The following is a 21,537-nucleotide window of genomic DNA, read 5'->3' on the forward strand; positions in this document are numbered from 1 at the left end:
GGGGAGTTTATGGGTACTTAGATGAAGAGTATATGTGAAAACACTTTGAAAATCAAGCTCTATGTTTTCATATTTTTCTGTTTTATATATTACATATTTTATACATAATATTTTCTGTATTCGTATATTTCTAGGCAGAGATTTTTGTCTGCTTGAGGTGTTTGTTTGTTTGTTTTGCTTGTTTTTGTTTATGCTGTATCCCCAGATCCTTGAACAGTTTCCAGTAAAAAATAAATATCTATTGTATCTGAAAAAAAAAAAAAAAATGACCAACTATGGGACCTCAGAAATCACCAAATCAGTCACCCTTACAAAAGCTGGGATCTCTACTACACCTGTTATCATAGGTGGCAGGATAGCCTTGCTAGAGCTTCTAGTAACTGGGCATTCACTCCCTTTTGGAATGAATGATCTCTACAGAATTCTACTTGAGGAAGTGTTACCATCTCTCTTTTCTTTGGTGTCCCTATCTGTAAAGTGGGGATATTATATGCCTCTCAGGATTTTTGTGAACAATACATGAGAAAATGTAGGTGCATGAGTTTCATAAACTAAAGAAAGAAGTTATACAAGTGTTGCATTTATTATTACTTATATTAATAACTACTCTTCATTATGCATTTACAGTTGGTGTTTGCATTAATAGAAAGTGCTTTAGAGATAAAAGTTATTTAGCCAAATAACCCAGTGAGATTGTTTAATATTAGGTTCCCCCTTTGTAGGTGGAGAAAATGCCTCAGAGAGTAACTTTTCCAAGGTGACACAGCTAGTAAAATTGGGAACAAAATTTGAGCTGAGGCTGAACTCCAAAGCCTGTGTTTTTATTTTGGTGATGCAACTCTGTCTTAATATTTATCTGTAGGTGAAATAGCTCATGCTTACATTACCTTTCCTACAGCTCTACAACTGTTAGGAGAAAACTAATATTATTTTTTTGAGAGGCTTTTGGGAGGTACACCCGATGAGACCTAATGACTGACTCCACACAAAAGATGAAGGACTGGGAAATAGACAAGACAAAGAAACCAATGTTACTATTAACAGAGACAGTGAGAAAGTGAAATGGAAGGCAATCCTTGTGTATATGGTAGCTTAAGCTGGTAAAATCATAGTATATTACATTTAGAATAGCCCATATATATAACTTAATCTAACTTCTCTCTCTCCCACCTAACCAGGATATGTCTTCTGCCGTAGTCTCAAATGATGGTTATTCATCCTCTGCTGGAATAATTCCAGTAATGAGGAATTCACAATACAAATATTTTAAAGAATGGGGGCTCCTGGGTGGCTTAGTCGGTTAAGCCTCTGACTTCGGCTGAGGTCATGATCTCATGGTTGGTGGTTTCCAGCCCCACATCGGGCTCTGTGCTGACAGCTCAGAGCCTGGAGCTGCTTCAGATTCTATGTCTCCCTCTATCTCTGCCCTTCCCCTGCTGGCACTCTGTCTCTGTATCTCTCAAAAATAAATAAAGGTTAAAAAAATTTTTTAAACAAATATCTTAAAGAAGGGTACTGCTTTGTGGATGAGAGAAACAGAGAGAGAAGAATATAGCAGGTATGCACAAGGAAGCAGATTTGGGGCAAGAGTCCCAGTTTGTATTTCGTGGCTTTTGGCTTTTCCCAAGTTCCATAACCATTTCTGCTCATGGGTTCTATGAATCACCATTGTTTCTTTATAATAATCCCCCCTCCTTTCTTTGCTTGGTTTCTGTTACTTATAACCCCCAAAACCAATTAATTAATAGAGGAGCATAGAATCACCCTGGGGCAACCCTTTCTTGAAACAACATTCATACTTTTACTTTTTTCTTCTTAGATACACTACATGATTCAGACATCCTTTAGACACACTGAAATTAATATTCCAGAGAGAGGACAGTGGTTTTCTTAGGTTTGATGAGCTACAAGGAAAAGGCCAGAATTTGTCTCTGTGTGAAACTTCCCAACACTAAGACGTCAGGAACTCTGAATCTCAGTGACTTCTGCTTATGACTTAATCAGCATCACATCATTCACACACAAATGTTGCCTTTGAGCTCCTGCTCTTTGGTCCTTTGGGCAATACAAGACTGTGTAATAATTGTGAACACTGTGCTCAGTACATGGAACATAGTCAAGTCTTTGACATTGAATGGGAAAAGGATATCAACAAATATTTGTTTAGTACTTTAGAATATATAAAGCTTACATATATTCTTTGTCTGCCTGAAACCTGACAGCCCTGTAAAGTGGTAAAATACAAGAATCTTGGAGTTTATAAACATTGTATTAAAAAGAAAAATAGAAGTCTTGAATATCATACTTAGAGCTGCCAACAAATTCTTACAACTTATTGAAGAAACCAATTAATGCACATATCTAAACTTACATCAAGCTGCTAAAACCGGGTGAGATTTTCCATTAAAGAGTCAGAAGGTTGCAGAAATTTTAAAAGTGAGATCAGAGGAAGCAATAGCATGAGACTTGTGTCCACTTATTCTTAAATGATTATTGAGTGCCTAATAATATGCCAGATACGAGTGAGATAAGGATGATGAGTAAAACAGTCTTAGCAACCTGTGGCCGGTATCTACCCACAGACCAAACAATGCTGCTTAAGAGAATAGGTCTGCAAGTAAAGAGCAGCTCCTGTTTGAATTGAATGACTGCATACATTACAAAAGCATTTCTAAGAAAAGAGGAATGCTCTTGGCAGACACAAGAATAGATAGCCACTATATCTGGGCTGATATCCAGTCATATACACTAGTATGGCCGAACTGGTTATTTAAAAATTGAAATGTTTTCCTACAGGATTAGTAAGCAGCCGCTTGTCTCAGCACCTCCTCTCCTTGCCGCATCCCCTCAGCGGCACCAAAACCCTTACATATCTCCCTCCGCAGGTCATCCAGATTAGGTCCTAATTGGTCGCTTTCTATGCCAGTCAGTTCAAAAGCTCCGCCTCACAGGTGGCCATTGGCTACCTCCAGGAAATTCAGAACGGTCCCGCCTTCCAGCCTGGCGCCTGCCCTTCGGCCACGCCCCTCCATGCAATCTCCCGCCAGGATGGATAGGAAACCCTGCCTGCCTGCCTGCGTCGGTGCTGGTGGTTATTTTGAGTCATCATCCCTCACTAAACCTCACAGTGCGAGCTCCGTGGAGGCAGGAATCAGTCTTTTTTATTCTTGAATTCGTTCCCAGACCTTATCTGTGTCATCCACACAGACGGTCCAGACATCCAAGTGAAAGTCAAGACGTGGGGGGAGAAAGGTGGAGGAAAGAGCAAAATGTGCATTGTAAGTAATGCGAAGGCCCCTATTTAAAATAATGACTACTGTAGATAGCCTGCTTCAAATATGAAACCTTAGCAAAACTAGCCCAGGCCTTCTAGAAACTACCTCCTGAAATGACTTCTTTCAGTGCATCTGTCTGGTTTCCCTACTTTGTCAGGAAAGCCTAGCAAAGAGCAGGCCCAGCTGCTCCATCCCTTGGAGTTTGGGATGGGGGGGTGGGGGGTGGGGGAATGAGAGGGATAGCTGGGGTACTTTGATAGCATCTAAAATATTTTATTCAATTAAAAACGTTTTTTTAACAGATTTCTTTCTTCCTCTACTAGCCTCTAAATCAAATCCTTTCAGGGCATAAAAACTAGTCATGTGTTGTTCCCCAGAATCTAGTATCCTGTACTTGGAACCTAGCAAAGGCTCAATTAATGTTTATTGACTAAACGACCAAATGAATGGCATGCTCATAGATTGGGACAACACTTCATCGGTCGTATACTGCACAATTCACAGCTTGTACTATACTAAGTGAAGACCTATCCATCAACCATTCCCTTCATTTCTCCAATTAGTTATTCAAAAATATTTATTGTTGTCTCCATGGGCTAGGAATAGTAGATACTGGTTTATACAAAGGTGAACAAAAGAAACATGATGTTTGTTGGTAGAGGTTACATTCTATGAGGCTCTGTCTCTCTCCCATTACCTCCACCCCAGCTCTACCCCCATTGCTTCTCACCCCTCAGTCTAGAATAAAAGCCTTTGATGGTGATTTTGTTTTTAAACACTGAGTATCCTCCTAGATTGTCCCTCAAAACTACACCCCTACTCCCTTTCTGTGGAGTCTAAGTGGACTGAGTTTTCCATTACAAGTTCCTGATCTTAGCTACTGTTATCTCAACAACCACCACTGTTGGCTTGGCTTCCCCCTCTCATACTCCTACAACTCCTTCTTCTATTGGACCCTCCCTTTTCTACTCATACTGGTGTTCCAGAAATTAGTGAACAATTTTCTCACTGAGTGATTTTTCTTTACAATCGTATGGGTCAGATATTTCAGTTTTTACTAGTCTTTGTTATCCTTCCTTGTTTAAAAAGAAAAAGAAAAAAAGATGGGCACCTGGGTGGCTCAGCTGGTTAAGCATCCGACTTCGGCTCAGGTCATGATCTTGTGGTTCATGAGTTTGAGCCCTGCATCGAGCTCCACACTGACAGTGTGCAGCCTGCTTGGGATTCTCTCTCCCTCTCTCTCTCTGCCCCTCCCCCACTTGCCAACACGCGCACACACTCTCTCTCAAAATAATAAAGAAAGAAACCTAAAAAAAAAAAAAGGAAATTGAAAGCTTGATTCATTCAGTTCTACCTGCCTGAAAACTGAACCTAATGTGACGTTAAATGTGATGAAATGGGATACAACAACTTGTTAATTTTGTCTTATGGTGAATTCTCTATCAACCAAAGACACAATTCTTGTTAATCAGTCCCTTGGGAGCATCCTTCTCCTGCCCCCTAGCCCACCCTTTCATTCCATTACTATCTGATGGGGGACCTTTTCCTCCCCACTTTGTTAAGGAGTATGATCCTCTGGCTCTGGAAATCTGACAGTCAAACCCAAAGTTCAATGTGCCATTTTTCTAAGGAGGCCTACCTCAGAGCCCTTAGGTGAATGAGAACCAAAATCCCAAAAGCAACTTCCTTTTTTTATTCACTATTTATGCAGCCTGTTGCTTCTTGAGAATATTACAATGGCAGCTTTGAATTGGGGTTTTAGGGGATCAAGACAACAATCCTTTCTTCCTCTTCTAAATTGAGATCAAACTGGGAAATAGACATACAAAACTAGACAGAGAAATACTACTACTACTTTTATTACTGATCAAATTAAATGGGGAACATGGATTTGGATCCCAAAGGTCTTGCTAACATTCTACCCCAGATTTAGGCAGACTTACCCGTCTAGCTGGGAAACAGCTACCTTCCCCAAAGTGCCAGCAGGCTCCTTACCACATGGCAGAGAACACACATCCTGGCACTGAGGCCAGAATTTTCTCAAAAATACTCACCTGTCTCTGAGTATGGCCCTACACCGAGGGGAACCTTGGCCCTACAAGGGGACAAAATGATCTTAGCACCTTTGTTTCCTACTAGTGAAGCGGCTCTGGTGATCTCATAGACATCCAGCCATTCTCTTTCCTCCAGCCTTCATCTGGGAATAAGTTGTATCGCAATATGCTTTTAGTGGAGGATGTGACTTTTGTAAATTTTGTATGGTACAATGCCTTTCTTACCTGCCTCCTCATTGTGACTGTGTTGTACTTCAGTTTACGACAAAGTATTGCCACAAAAGTAACATTTTTAGATTTTTTTTTATATTGCTCTGGGGATAGGATGTATATTTATGTTGGCATCCATCATTTTTGTTACCACCAGTGGCAAAACCTCAGTTTAAATTACTGAATGTGTTTGGGTTTTTAGCAAGTTTTATGTTACTACTTATTTTTATTCAATATGCTCTATGAAAAAAGATGGGAAATGCTGCTGGGGAAACTTAAAAATACTAATAAGATAAAAAGCCCTAATTTAACCTCTAAAATGCTTCAAGACGCTGGTAAACAGACATTATGTATCATGCATGATATTCAGGTGCTCTCAGAAGCTCTTGTAAAATTTGTATAAAGATTTTTTTTTAATGTTTTTGAATTTATTTTGAGAGAGAGGGAGAGAGAGTGGGGGAGGGGCAGAAAGAGAAGAGAGAGAGACAACCCCAAGCAGGCTCCTCACTGTCAGCGTAGAGCCTGATGTGGGGCTCAGTCTCACAAACCGTGAGATCATGACTCAAGCCAAAACCAAGAGTTGGAGGCTTAACCAACTTAACCACCCAAGTGCCCCCAAATTTATGTAATTTTAAACCTTTTTTTTTGAAGAATAAAGGAAAAAAGTCAAGAAGATAGTTTATATCCAGGTTAGACTGGATTCAAATACTATTTACCACAAATTGCAACAGAGGCATTTTATGTTTTGCTTTTTTTCCCCTAATTTGGTCTTTGTAACTGTTGTAACTTTGTAACTATTGAGATTTGTCTCAAATAGAATTTTATGGAGGTATTTTTGTTTTGTTTTGTTTTGGTGAGGGGTGATGGTGGGGAGACAAACTTTTTTTAACATGGATCAAATTACAAATGAAAGAGGGGATATTACTACTAATCCATAGAAATAAAAAAGATTATAAGGGAATACAGTGACTAATTGTATGCCAAAAAATTAGTCAAACTAGATGAAATGGACAAATTCCAAGAAAGACACAAGCTACCTGAACTGATTCAAGAAGAAATAGAAAACCTAAATAGACCTATAACAAATAAAGACAATGAATTAATAATAATGGCAATAATAATAATAACAATAATGCCTCCCACAAGGAAAAGTCCAGGTCCAGAAAGCTTAACTTGTGAATTCCAGAAAATGTTTAAAGAACACTAATGCTTTGCAAACTCTTCCAAAAAAATATAAGAGAACACCTCCCAACTCATTCTAAGAGACCAGTATTACTCTAATACCAAAACCAGTCAATTACTTCACAAGAAATGAAAATGACAGACCAATATACCTTATAGTAGTGAACTTTTTCCAGCAATACATAAAAAGGATTATACATCAGGGCACAAAGGTGGCTCGGTTGGTTGAGCAACCAGATCTTGGTTTCAGCTCAGGTCATGATTTCACAGTTCATAGGATCGAGCCCCATGTTGGGCTGCATGCTAACAGTGGACAGCCTGCTTGAGATTCTCTCCCTGTCTCTCTGATCCTCTTACATTTGCTCTCTCTCTCTCAAAATAAATAAATAAATGTAAAAAAAAAAAAGGATTATATATCATGACCAAGTGGAATTTGAGGAATCAAGATTGCTTCAACATACGAACATCAATAAATGTAATACATGATGTTAATAGAATAAAGGACAAAACACATGATTATCTCAATGAATGCAGAAAAAGCACTCAAGAATATCTATCCTCTTTCCTATTAAAAACAGTCAACCAGTGAGGAATAGAAGAGGACTTTCTCAACCTGATAAATGACACCTATGAAAAACCTACAGCTAGCACTACTTAAAAGTGAGATTGAAAGCTTTTCCTCTAAGATTTGGAACAATACAAAGATGTCCACTCTCACCACTTCTATTCAACATTACATTTAAAGTTCAAGCCAAAGTAATCAGGCAAGAAAATGTAGTAAGAGCATTGAAATTGGAGAGAAAGAAGTAACACTAAATCTATTTGCAGATGACTTGATATATGGAAAATTCTAAAGAATCCACAAAAAATAGAATTAATAAGTGAATTCATCAAAGTTGTAGGACACAAGATTAATATGCAAAAATCCCAATTGTATTTTTATGCACTAGAAATGAACAATCCAAAAATAAAATTAGGAACACAAGTCCATTTACAACAGCATAAAAATAAATATTTAGTTAATTCAACAAAAGAAATGTAAGATTTATAGACTGAGAACTATAAAATATTGTTAAAATAAATTAAAGAAAATCTAAAAAAAGTGGAAAGACATCCCATGTCCATGGATTGAAAGATTTAATGGGGTTTAAATAACAATAATTCCCAAATAATTATTAAAATAACAATAATTACATGTTCATTGCAATCCATATCACAATCCCAGCTGGTTTGTTTGTTTTGTTTTCGAAATCTGCAAGCTCATTCTAGAATTCATCTAAAAATGCATACGACCCAGAAGAGGCAAACAATCTTGAAAAAATTAACAAAGTTAAAGAACTCACACTTTTCCAACTTCAAAATTTACTACAAAAACAGTAATAAAAACAGTGTGGTACTGGAATAAGGATAGACATACAGATCAATAGAATAGGATGGAGAGTACAGAATAAACTCATATATCTATTGTCAACTGATTTTTAACAAGTTCAGTGAAGCAAAGAGTAGTCTTCTCAACAACTGGATATTCACATGTAAAAGATTGAAGATGGACCTCCTTACCTCACATCTAATATAAAAATTACCTCAAAATGGATCATCAACCTAAATGTATGACCTAAAACTATATATCACTTAGAATAAAATATAGGAATGAATCTTTATGACCTTAGATTCAATAGTACTTTTTTTTAATGTTTATTTATTTTGAGAAAGAGAATGTGTGTGTGGGCATGGAAGTGAGGGAGAGACAGAGGGAGGGAGAGAGAATCCCAAGCAGGCTCCATGCTAAGATTGTGGAGCCCTACATGGGGCTTGATCCCATGAACCGTGAAATCATGAACCTGAGCCCAAATCAAAAGTTGTATGCTCAACCAACTCAGCCACCCAGCACCCCCAGCAGTAGTTAAGTAATTAACTTAAATAAGACACCAAAGGTGTGGTAGGAGGATAAAAAAGATAAATTGGACTTTACCAAAAGTGAAAACTTTTTTGCTTCAAAGGACATAATCAAGAAAGTGAAAACACAAACCACAAAATATTTGCAAATCATATATAAGGTAAAGGAATTGTATTCACTGTATCTAACAGATATTATATAGATATCTCTATATATCTTACAACTCAATAACAAAAAGGCAAAAAACCCAATTAAAAAATGGGTAGTGGGGGTGCCTGGATGGCTCAGTTGGTTAAGCATCTCAGTCTTGATTTCAGCTCCAGTCTTGATCTCACAGTTATTGGGTTTGGGCTCCGCATTGGGCTCCACACTGACAGCACAGAGCCTGCTTGAGATTATCCCTCTCCCTCTCTCTCTGGCCCTCCCCTGTCCTCTCTCTCTCTCTCTCTCTCAAAATAAAATAAAATAAAATAAACTTTAAAAAATGGTAGTGGATTTTTTTAAGTAAGCTCGACACCCATTGTAGGATTTGAACTGACAATCCCAAGATCAAGACTCATGTGCCCTACCTACCAATTGAGCCATCCAGGCACCCCAGGTGGTGGATTTGAATAGGTATTTCTCCAAAAAAGATATGCAAATAGCCAACAAGCATATGAAGTGATGCTTACCATCATTAGTCATTAGGGAAATGCAAATCAAAACCACAGTGAGATACCATTTTATATCCACCAGGATGGCTATAATCAAAAAGACACGTAATAACAAAGGTTGGTGAGAATATAGAGGAAGTGGAACTCTCATGCACTGCTCGTGGGAATGTAAAATCATGCAACTACTTTTGAAGGTAGTTTGGCAGTTTCTCTAAAGCTCAGACATAGAGTTACCACGTGACCCAGCAATTCCACTGCTAGGTGTCTACCAAAAAGAATTGAAAATATGTGCTCTCAAAACTGTGTACATGAATGTCATAGCAGCATTATTCATAATAGTCAAAAAATGGAAATAATCCAAATGTCTATCTATCAACTGGTGAATAATCAAAATGTGGCATTTCCATACAATGTGATATACTTTGGGCAATAAAAATGAAGGAATTCCTGGCACATGCTACAGAGTGAATAAACCTTGAAAACATTATGATAAGTGAGAGAAACCAAACATAAAGGACTACATATTACATGATTCCATTTATGTGAAATCTCTAAAATAAACAAATCTATAAGGACAGAAAGTAGATTAGCCCTTGCCAAGGAGTGGGAAGAGAGAGAGTAGGTAATGAGGATGGAAATTGTGAGTGACTGATAATAGCTACAGGGTTTCTTTCTAGGGTGAACAAAATGTTCTAAAATTAGATAGCAGTGATGGTTGCACAATCCTGGGAATATACTAAAAAACTACTGATGAAAGCATTCAAAGAACTAAATAAATGGAAAAATGGAAAGATACTCCATGTTCATGGATAGGAAGACTCAATATTGTCAGGGTGCCATTTCTTCCCAACTTGATCTAAAGATTCAATGCAGTCTCATTCAAAATACCAGCGGGTTATTTTGTGGGTATCAACAAACTGATTCTAAAGTTTATATGGAGAGGCAAGAGACCAACAGTAGCCAACATAATACTGAAAGAGAAAGTCAGAGAACTAACACTAGCTGAGTAATCAAGACAGTGTGACATTGACAGAACATTAGGCAAATAGATCAGTGGAACAGAAGAGAAGAGAAAAAAATATGGACAACTGATTTTTTTACAGAGGAAGAAGGCAAATCAATGTAGAAAAGATAGTTTTTTCAACAAATTATGTGCTGGAACAACTGGAAATCACATGCAAAATAAGGAATCTAGATACAGACCTTACACCTATCACAAAAATTAAGTCAAAGTAGATCATAGACCTAAATGTAAAAGCAAAACTAGAAAATGCCTAGAAGAGGGGCACCTGGGCGACTCAGTCAGTTGAGCAGCCAACTCTTGATTCAGCTCAGGTCAGGATCTCATGATTCATGGGACCCTGAGTCAGGCTCTGGGGCTGACAGCATGGGGCCTGTCTGGGATTCTCTCTCTCTCACTTCCCCACTCTGAAAATAAATAAATAAACTTAAGAAAGAAAGAAAGAAAGAAAGAAAGAAAGAAAGAAAGAAAGAAAGAAAAGAAAGAAAGAGAAAGGGAGAAAATGCCTAGAAAATAACATTGGAGAAAATCTAGGTGACCTTAGCTCTGGTGATGATTTCTTAGAAACAACACAGATATGAGCCATGAGAGAAAGAACTAGTAAATTGAATTTCATTTAATTTTTTTTTTAATGTTTATTTTTGAGAGGCAGAGACAGAGTGTGAGCAGGGGAGGAGCAGAGAGAGAAGGAGACACAGAATCTGAAGCAGCTTCAGGTTCTGAGCTGTCAGCACAGAGCCTGACGTGGGGCTCGATCTCATGAACCGCAGGATCATGACCTGAGCCAAAGTCGGACACTTAACCAACTCAGCCACCCAGGCATCCCACCATCCAGCAGAATTCTTAATCAGGTACCTGGGTAGAATCAGGATTTTTTTTTTTTTTTTATCAGCTAGGGCTTCACCTGTTTTTACTGGATATTTTCTGCAGTATCATTATATTGAATTGTTTTATCAAAATTTCTGATGTCTCTCACTTTCAAACAACCCAAAATGTAATAGGACACTTAATATTAACAAAGCCAAAAATGTTTTTTAAGTAAATTCCAAGGCAATAGAGCTACCCAAACAAAATTATGTCATCACAGAACCCAGTTTAACTCTTGGGACAATGCAAAACCACATAGCTATTTCCAAACATCATAGCAGAAATTCAATGTTGAATAGAGAAAGAAGAGAAAACCTTTTCAGTTTTAGCCTCTTTTGCTTATCAATCATTTCAGGACAATTATCTGAAGCTATGACTTGTAAACATAGTTTCAGTTGTTTATGGTACTGTGTTTAATATGTAGTGGGTGGAGGTGGAAATCACCTGTAGAAATCGTTTCCTCTCTTCCGGTGGGACACTTGAGATCTTCATGTGTTGTTACAAAATTTAGAAATTTACAGGTTGTCAGTCTCAGTTTAGTCTCATTAAACCATGGTTTAATAAGTTTAGTGATTTTGATTTTCCACCAGCAAATCAAAACCTATTCATTTTCATTTCCCCCTTTGAAGCCCCTCTTCTGGTACCTGGGGGCTGATTTGAATGTAGGTTCTGTTTAGTGACATAACTTCCATCCTCTCTCGTGTGGGTTCCTTTTCAGCCCTTGCAGAATGATTCCTGCCAATGCATAAAAGCTATGGAACTGATTAGATCTGTGAAACCTGCCTCCTGGTCAAGATGTCCCTTTTTGTTTCAAAAACATTTTTTTTAACGTTTATTCATTTTTTTTTTTTTTTCAGAGAGAGAGACAGAGAGAGACAGAGTGTGAGCAGGGGAGGGGCAGAGAGAGAGGGAGACACAGAATCTGAAACAGGCTCCTGGCTCTGAGCTGTTAGCATAGAGCCCAAAGTGGAATTCAAACTCCCTAACCCTGAGATCATGCATAACCTGAGCCAGAGTCAGCAGCTTAACAGACTGAGCCACACAGGTGCCCTGAGAGGACTTTATTTCACAGGAGTGGGATGGACCTAATGGAGAAGGCGAGGCCAAAGATATAAAGACAACAAGAGGGGACTCTTGATTTCCACTCAGGTCATGACCTCATGCTACGTAAGTTCGAGCCCTGCATCACGTGGCTTTCCACTGACAGTGTGGAGCCTGCTTGGGATTCTCTCTCCCTCTCTCTGCCTCTCCCCTGCTCATTCTCTCTCTCTCTCTCTCTCTCTCTCTCTCTCTCGAAATAAATAAATACAACTTAAAAAAAAAAAGAAAGACAACAAAAGATAATTGAGAATCTCTAGCAGGGACGGGAGTGGTAGGGTAAATTGGCAGGTAAGACATACTGGAGGGAAAAAAGAGGTAAAGATATAGATTAAGCTGGGAGGTTTGAAAGAATGATGAGATACTGGGTAGTGTCATTTTCTGGAGGCATTTGGAATCATGATAAGAGGCACCTTAAAATAAAGAAACAGTCAAGAAGTTGAATTGACTGGATGAGATGAATGAGTGAGAGAGATAAATCTCTGACCACTCCCAAATTTGGGGCTTGGGCAATGGGTGGATGATAGTGTTGGAGTACAACAACAACAACACAGATTTGGGAGGAAAATGTGTTAAGGATGAGTTCCTCTGTTTACATGGAATCCATCAATAGTGCATATTGCATAAGACATTTTGCCTCTGAACTTTGGGATCCACAGTGCCCACTACAAAGATAAACCCGCTCTTCTAAGCCTTGTGTACATAAAATAGTGTCACAGAAGCATTCTGCTCTGCTAGGGTCTCACTACCTTCCTTCCGTAGTGGACTATAAGAAAAGGTTTTCAGAAGGAACATGAAGTGGAGAATTTATTTGACCTATGAACTTTTTATTTTTTAACCATGACTGTATTCCCTTGACTGGATATTGGATACCAAGCTATAGAGGCTTTATTAGGAGTTCTGCATGAAAAATGGCAATCCAAAAGTCTCAAATGAAAGGAAAACTGAGGTTATTTAGGAAGAAGATTTTTACAACAACTTGTAAAGGGAAAATTGAGGGGATAAAAGAGTTTAAGAAGGAGAAACAGGGAGAGTGGGAGAAAAGGGGTTCGCCAACAGCCTGGGGAAGTAGTGATTCTGAGGAAAGAATAATGTAACATAGAAGACGATGACTGAGTTGGAGGGAGGAGGAAGACAAAACCGGGAAAATTTGGAGAGAGGGAGTGTGAAAAGGAGAAACTTTTTAAGGTTGGAAATTGAGGGCCGTGACCATGGAGTGGATAGGAAGACGAAAAAGAGTGCCATGTGGGAATGAAAAGGTTTCCAGGTTGAGGTAGTGGGTGGAGAGAGGACGGGGTGATGATAGAGGGTGAAGAGACCGCGGGGGGTGTTTGTGGGCGAGGGACAAGAGCAATCTGGGAGGAGCAGGTGGCCGAGGCAGCCGCGGAGCAGGCCTGGTCCTTCCAGGTTTCCGCCGCAATCCGCGCCTGGAGGATGCTCCCTGGCAGCGCGCGAAGACCGTGGGGAAACCAAGCAGGGTCGGTCACCGGGACGGGCGCGGCCAGGCCCGGGAAATCCATGAAGAGGACCGACAGCGGGTCCTGCTGCCGCCGCCGCCGCTGCGGCTGCAGCTGCTGCCGCCGCGCGTCCCGCCGGGCGCACCGCGCGCCCTATTGGCCCGGGGACGCGGCTCGAGCCCCACCGCCCTCGCGGCGCTCCCCTGGCCGGGCACGACGGCGTCCCGAGGCGGCCGGGAGCTGGGCGGCGGCGGCCGAGGAGGAGGAGGAGGCAGCCGCGGCGGCCGCACCCTGGATGAGGTGAGAGCCCCGCGGGAGCCCCGGAGGCTGCGGTCCGCGCGGAGAGCGGGGGCGCGCGGCGCGCTGGGCGGGAGGACCGTTCCCGGGCCGGGCCCCGGGGGCTGAAGGGGTTGGCGCCGAGGGCCATCAGCTAGGACAGGGGTTGGAGGGCACCGGGCAGAGAGTTTGCGGGGCGTTGATGCCGCCGGTGGCGGGGCAGAGCGGAGAAAAGCCAGTGGGGGAGTTGCCTAGAAATCAAGGTGTGGCTCCGCATTATACCGGACTAAAGCTGGGGAAACGCGTCTCTGTCCCATCCAAGGTCTTTGCCGGATGCGTAGACGCCCGTTTTGTTGGTGGAGATGAGGTTGAAGGCCATGTCTGTTGATGGAGAGATGAGCACATGATGCAGAAGGCCATGCCAGGGTGGAAGCATTAGGGAAGGTAAAAGCAGATCAGGAAACGCGCGCGAGTACGCGCTGCTTTCTCTCACACCCTCTTTATCTGTGTATCTATATAATTTTTATTTATCTAAGAGACAAACAGCACGGTGGGGTTGGTGATGGTTCTTTCTTCCTAGGCCACCTCTCTTCCCCTGCAGAGCTGTGGCCATGCCTGTTGGCCGGATGAGGCGTGCAGGACAATCTCCACTTAACCCAGCCCTTTTCTTTGCGCTGAAATGGAAGACTGGACAGATTAGGCCCACATTTTCTTCATGTAGCATCAGCAGGACAAAAATCTGCCATGCATATGATGTTTTGGAAAAGAGATTGTGCTACCGCCGTTTTTGAAACAAGCCTTTCCTTGCCTTAGCATTTTTAGCTTACTCTTTTATGGGAACCCAGGAGTCCCAAATCATACTGCAGGGCAGTGGTGGCTTTGGTCTCTAAACTGCCATCTACTAACTGGGAAATGAAAAAAGTAACTTGGTTTCTCTGGGCCTCAATTTCCTATGCATAAAATCACGATTTGGATCTTTTGAGGATTAACTACAGAACGAAATATTAATGGAATCTGTTTTCTGTGTTTAGGACTATGCTTTATTTGTGAATTGGGAAACTAGTTTATTCACACTTCGTTGTATTTACTCATCACACTGCCCACTGTGAGAAAACTGAGTCAAAGTCATTCAATTGACAGTGTTTAATGGAATCATATGTCTATTAAGATACCCATAAAAAATTACTGCTTTTAAGAAAGTATGAGGCCACACCTAAAACTAATATAACACTGTTAACTAACTGGAATTAAAATTAAAACTTAAAAAAAATAAGGAACAAGGCAAAAGTATTCATTATTTGATTTTTTATAACAATTATTTATTTTTTTAACATGTGTATCTCTGCAGTGTTGAATCGTTTTCACAGACTACTTTGGGTTTTTTTTTTTAAAGCTTGAAACAAAAAAATTTTAATCTGAACATATATCTATAATTTAAAGTCTTTTTAACTGTTTATACATACACTGTGGTGAACGCTTTTCATCAAAAGAGCAATGCTATTGCAAAATTTAAAATGGATCATGACTCATTATAAAGATGTGATTTGTTTTTTTTTTACGGTCTTTGGTAACAAAAGTTACCAAATTAGAATTTGGTTCTCTACATTGTGGTTTAATTGTTTAAATAGACAGCACACTTTAATTATTTCCTTAATGGCTATTCATCTGACAGATCTCCGTATTCATGTTAGTTGATATAACGAGGAGCCTTGAAATGTTTTTTTTTTTTTTTTTAACATTTCAGGAATTCCCAAATGAAACTGTGTCAGGAACTTCACTGAGGTTGGTGCTACTCTGACCCCCATTGAAAAATTCTCTAGGAATGAGCAGCATTTTTTTTTTTTAAGTTTAGTTATTTATTTGAGAAAGAGAGAACACGAGCAGGGGAGGGGCAGAGAGAGAGGGGGAGAGGGAGAATCCCAAGCAGGCTCCACACTGTCACTGCAGAGCCAGATGCAGGGCTCGAACCCATGAACCATGAGATCATGACTTGAACTAAAGTCAGATGCTTAGCCAACTGAGCCACCCAAGCACCCCTGTGTGGTATACTTTCATTTTTTATTCTTTTTTAAGGAGCCTTCACCCCCAACGTGGGACTTGAACTCACAACTCCACAATCAAAAGTCAAATGCTCTACCAATGGAGCCAGCAGGGTGCCCCTTTACTTTTGAAAACACACCTGTCTTATCTACAGTATTAGAGGTTAATGAGTATGAGAGACTTGTCCTTGAGAAGGGGCGTTTTTGGTATCTAATTTTCTGACTATCAAATCAGTTTTAAAAATGGAAGAAAACACCTCTGCACATTACCCAGATTCAATTTACTTCTGTTATTTATTGAGCAACGATGGTGGAGGCCAGGACAAAACTGGATGCAAAACTGCCCTCAAGTAGCTCAGAATCTATAGTTCTACACCAGTTATGGAGTAAGTGCTATAACAGAAGGGTGAAGTGGGGAAATGAGAAATAAATAAATAAATAAATAAATAAATAAATAAATAAATAAATAAATGAATTAAAAGGATCTCTTCAGGGAAAATGGACTGTGTCCTAAGAAGCCATACAAGGTGACATTATCTTGGAAAATATGTTAGAATCTGGTCTTGGGGCACCTGGGTGGCTAAGTCGGTTGGGCGTCGACTTTGGCTTAGGTCATGATCTCACGGTTCGTGGGTTCGAGTCCTGCATTGGGCTCTGTGCTGACATCTCAGAGCCTGGAGCCTGTTTCAGATTCTGTGTCTCCCTCTCTCTCTACCCCTCCCCCACTCTCTCTCTCTCTCTCTCTCAAAAATAAGCATTAAAAATTAAAAAAAAAAAAAGAATCTAGTCTTACCTTGTCGAGTCTGTTTCTCAGGCTGATATTAAACAAATCCACAAGACTGCTATCTAAACCCAGAATGACAAATTATTATGAGGATTTATTCTCAAAAATTAAAATGAGGATTCTAACATCTCGGGGAACTAGACCCTCTTCTGTTACTCTAGTAAGGTCTCTTGGCATACTTGCCACATTTGGAAAACAAATTATAACCAAAAGATTGTTTATGAAACTTGAGTTTAAAACAAGGGAAAGTAATCAGTGGATTCCAGATTTTGTAAACTTTAATAGCTTTAAACAGAGTAACAGGATACAAATGGGTTCTTTATTCCCCGGATGGTGAGTGTGCACCTCTCTTCTCATGTACTCCCTCTCTGTTTCTATCTCTGACCCACTAATATTTTCAATTAGGTAATAATCTGTTTGGCTCGGGAGTCCTTGTGTGGTTCCAAGTGCTGGCACATCTTTTCTCTGAACCGGTTTGTCTTAATTGTAAACTTTACATTTCAAAATGCAAGCTTACTTTCTTTTAGGTGAAATTCATGATGGGGGTAAGGAAGTGGGATCAGGGCATTTTGTTACAGCACCTACATGCTGGCATTATGAGCCAGATGGTTAATGGCTACTGAATGTGGTGCTAAGAACCAGAGGACCAGAGAGGGCTTCACACACACATAGGAGGTGAATTTTGTCTGGCCTAACAAAATAATGAAGCCAGGGTTGGGTGGGAAGCAAATTTTAGCAGAGGGATAAAAACAGATGTATGGCCCTGGGAAAATGCTTTCTTGAAGTGAGACCCTGGATAGAACTTTTCAATGAGGATTTAATTCAAAAGTGATCCTCTCTCGGGGCGCCTGGGTAGCTTGGTCGGTCGAGCGTCCCACTTCGGCTCAGGTCATGATCTCACAGATCATGGGTTCAAGCCCCACATCGGTTCTGTGCTGACAGCTTAGAGCCTGGAGCCTGCTTCAAATTCTATGTCTCCCTCTCTCTCTGCTCCTCCCCCACTCTTGCTCTGTCTCTCTCTTTCCTTCAAAAAGAAATAAAAACATTAAAAAAATTTTTTTTTCAGAAGTGATCCTCTCTCAAGTATACAGTTGTTTAAGAAGAGGAGTTAACTGAGTTGCCAGCTGCCTCTGGGTGCATTTTTGAACCCTAGCAGTTTGCATGTTTAGGTGGATAACCTGGAACCAGCAGACAACTGTCGGGGGTAATGATGTCAGAGAAGGTTAACTTTCTAACATCAAACTTCAACCATTATGTCTCTTTAGCCATCTCTCTTTTTGTCATTATTATTTTGTTACTGCTGTATTGAGATATAATTGACATAAAATAAACTGGGCAGATTTGGGGCGCCTGGGTGGCTCAGTCGGTTAAGCGTCCAACTTTGGCTCAGCTCACGATCTCACGGTTTGTGAGTTCGAGCCTTGTGAGTTCGAGCCCCGCATTGGGCTCTATGCTGACAGCTCGGAGCCTAGAGCCTGCTTCGGATTCTGTGCCTCCTTCTCTCTCTGCCCCTCCCCACTTGTGCTCTGTTCTCTCTGTCTCTCAAAAATAAATAAATGTTAAAAAAATTTTTTTAAATAAACTGGGCAGATTTAAAGTGTACAATTGGAAAAGTTTTGATACATGCATGTATCTGTGAAATTATCACATGCTTATCATCCCCAAAAGTTTCCTTCTTCCCTTTTATAATCCTCCCTGCTGTCTCTTGCCCCCCTAACACACAGGCAATCAACCACTGATCTGCTTTCTGTTGCTCTGTTAGTTCGCATTTTCTAGAAATTTATATACATGGAATCATATAGTAGGTACTCTTTGTTTCTGTCTGGGCTTCATTCACTCAGCATAATTATTCTGAGTTTTATCCACGACGTTGTGGGTAGCAATAGTTTGTTTTCTTTTGTTACTGAGTAGTATTCCCTTGTATGGATATGCCACAGGTTGTTTATTTATACACCAGCTGTTTTATTGTTTCCATTTTTTTGGCTATTACAAACAAAACTGCTGTGAACATTCATGTACAAATCTTTTTGCGGACCTATGCCTTCATTTTCTTAGGTAAATTTCAAGTAGTAGAGTAGTAGGCATATGTTTAACATTTTAAGATACCACCGAACTCTTTCTCAAAGGGATTGCACCTTTTTATTTCCCACTAGCAATATATGAAGGTTCCCACTTCTCCACATTCTTGTCAACACTTATCATTGTCTTTTTTATTATAGCCATTCTAGTGTGTGTGAAATGATATCTTATGGTTTTGATTTGCATTGCCCTAGTGACTACTGACGTTGAACATTTTTTATGTCCTTAATTACCATCTGTATATTTTTGGTGAAGTGTCTATTGAAATCTTTTGCCCATTTTTTTATTGAGTTGTTTGCTTTTTTTGTGATTAAATTTGGGAGTTCCTACGTATCTGAAATACAAGTCTTTATTATAGAGGTACTTTGTAAGTATGTTGTCCCAATCTATATCTTGTCTTTCTATGTTAATAAGTGTCTTTTGAAGACCAGATTTCTTCAAATCAGATCTTTAAATTTTGCCAAATATGCCCAAACTATCAAACTGTCCTTTCATGTTCTAAGAAAATAATGCTTAACCCAAGATCACAAAAATATTCTCCTATGTTTTCTTCTAGAAATTTTATAGTTTTACATTTTATGCTTGGTTTATGATTCATTTCAAGCTAACTTTTGTATGAGGTACAAGGTATTGATCAAGGTTCATTTTTTGCATATAGATTTCCACTTATTCCAACATTGTTTCTTGAGAACTCTGTTCTTTCTCCATTTAATTTCCTTGGCAATTTATTGAAATCTATTGATCAAATATATGTGGGTCTATGTCTGAATTTTCTATTCTGTTCCATTCATCTATTTGTCTACTTTAAGACCAATACCATTTGTTTTGAAGTCCACTAACTTTATTGATATAAAAAACTTTGCAAAGACATAAAAGGAGCCACATAGCATAAAACAGACTAGAGACAGAAGTGGGGGTGAGGGAAAGGCTGGGAATCCACTCAGACAAGCTGATAATTGTCTACATGAAACTGGCAGGGGAAGAAGAAGGGAGATGCATGTAAGAGTCCGAATTCCAAAAAAGCTGAAATGGGGAGGGGAGCGAACTCCCCAAAGATCTTGAAGTATATCACAGGTGAGTATGACAACAGCAATATCTTCCTTCGTAGAGGACGGGGTGGGGGGGTCCCCACATGGCTGCAAACTCTGGAGACCCAGTGCTGGGACTAGAGATTGGGGCTCCCTAGAGAGCCTCACAGAAAGGTGTCACACCACTCTGGGAGGCACCCGAAGCAGTCCCAGGATTGCGGGGCATTGGCACCGTGTGTGTCCTTGAGCCATTCCCGAAGAGATCTTCGGATCTCTTCGGCACCAGAAACTGGCCAAGGACACCACGTAGGCCTTGTCAAAGCCCCCTTCCTCCAGCTCCTTGTCCAGAACTCCACTGATCCTGGCTAGACTCCCTGTTGGCTCTTCCCCCATGGGCTCTGCCACAGACTCTGTGCTTTGGGGAGGTTGTCATCTTGATCAGCTTAATTGTCAGCTCCTCCCGCCGCCCAGCTGCTCCTACGGATACCTCAGCCCACTCCATGCTGTCTTGATCACAGCAGCTCTTTATAAGTTTTAAAATCTTGTAGTGAAAGTCCTCCAACTTTGTCCTTCTTTTTCAAAATCATTCTGGCTATTCTAGGTCCTTTGTATTCTCATACACATTTTAGAATCCACTTGTCAGTGTAGACAAAAAGCCTGCTGGTGATTCAACTGGGATCACATTGACCCTATAGATTGATTTGGAGAGGATCAATATTTCAAAAATATTGAGTCTCCCAGTCCATAAACATGGTGCATATCTCCATTTATTTTGATGAGTGGTTCTCAGTTGGGGGTAACAGATATAACAGTATCTAGACACATTTTTGTGGGATTTTTTGGGGATGTGTGTGTGTATTTGGACACATTTTTGTTTATCATACCTCAGGGCAAGGGTGATTCGGGCATCTAGTAGATGAAGGTCAGGAATGCTGGTAAACATTCTACAAAGCACAGAACAGTCCCTACAATGAAGAATTATCCAATCCGATAATAATAATAATAATAATAATAATAATGTCTTTAATTTCTCTCATCAGTGTTTTGTTTTTAGTGTATCCTAGTCACGTATCTTAGAGACACATATGCCTAGATTCTTCATATTGTTGATTCTCTTATAGTTGATAATATCTTAAAATTTTCAATTTCTGATTGTTTATTGCTAGTTTATATTGATTTTTCCCTATTGATTTTGTATCCTGTAGCTTTGCTAAATTCACAGTTTAGTTCTAAGAGATTTTTTTTATAGATTTGATAGGATTTCTACATGATGATGTCATCCCCCCAAGAAAGAGAGATGATATTTTAATCCTCTTTCCAATCTCTATGTCTATCTGTCTGTCTGTCTGTCTGTTGTTTGTCTTTGCCTTAATGCACTAGCTAGAGCCTCCAGTACAAAGTTAAATTGAAATAGTGAGAGCAAACATCTCTGCCTTGTTCCTGATCTTAGGAGGAAGGCATTCAGTTTTTCACCATTATGTGTGATATTACCTGCAGATTTTCCATAGGTGCCTTTTATCACATTGAAAAAGTTCCCTTCTAGTCATAGTTTTCTGAGGATTTTCATTAGCAATGGATGCCTAATTTTACATCTGTTGAGATTATTGTATCATTTTT

The 21,537-nt window shown here is 39.9% G+C and overlaps 1 protein-coding gene and 1 pseudogene across 17 annotated transcripts in view; one reads left to right on the forward strand and one right to left on the reverse strand.

The window, feature by feature from the left end:
• The first annotated feature begins 13,760 nt into the window (after positions 1-13,760).
• Positions 13,761-21,537, forward strand: part of LOC101093537 (phosphodiesterase 4D interacting protein) — a 220,093-nt gene continuing 212,316 nt past the window's right edge. For all 17 annotated transcript variants that reach the window (XM_023259046.2, XM_023259051.2, XM_023259048.2 and 14 more), the window contains exon 1: positions 13,761-14,014. In XM_023259046.2, the coding sequence (XP_023114814.2) occupies positions 13,776-14,014 (239 nt within the window). In that variant the 5' untranslated portion in view covers positions 13,761-13,775. The remainder of the gene's footprint in view (positions 14,015-21,537) is intronic.
• Positions 19,629-20,353, reverse strand: LOC109503118 (annotated as a pseudogene).

This window comes from Felis catus, chromosome C1, assembly GCF_018350175.1.
Source record: "Felis catus isolate Fca126 chromosome C1, F.catus_Fca126_mat1.0, whole genome shotgun sequence".
Classification (NCBI taxonomy): domain Eukaryota; kingdom Metazoa; phylum Chordata; class Mammalia; order Carnivora; family Felidae; genus Felis; species Felis catus.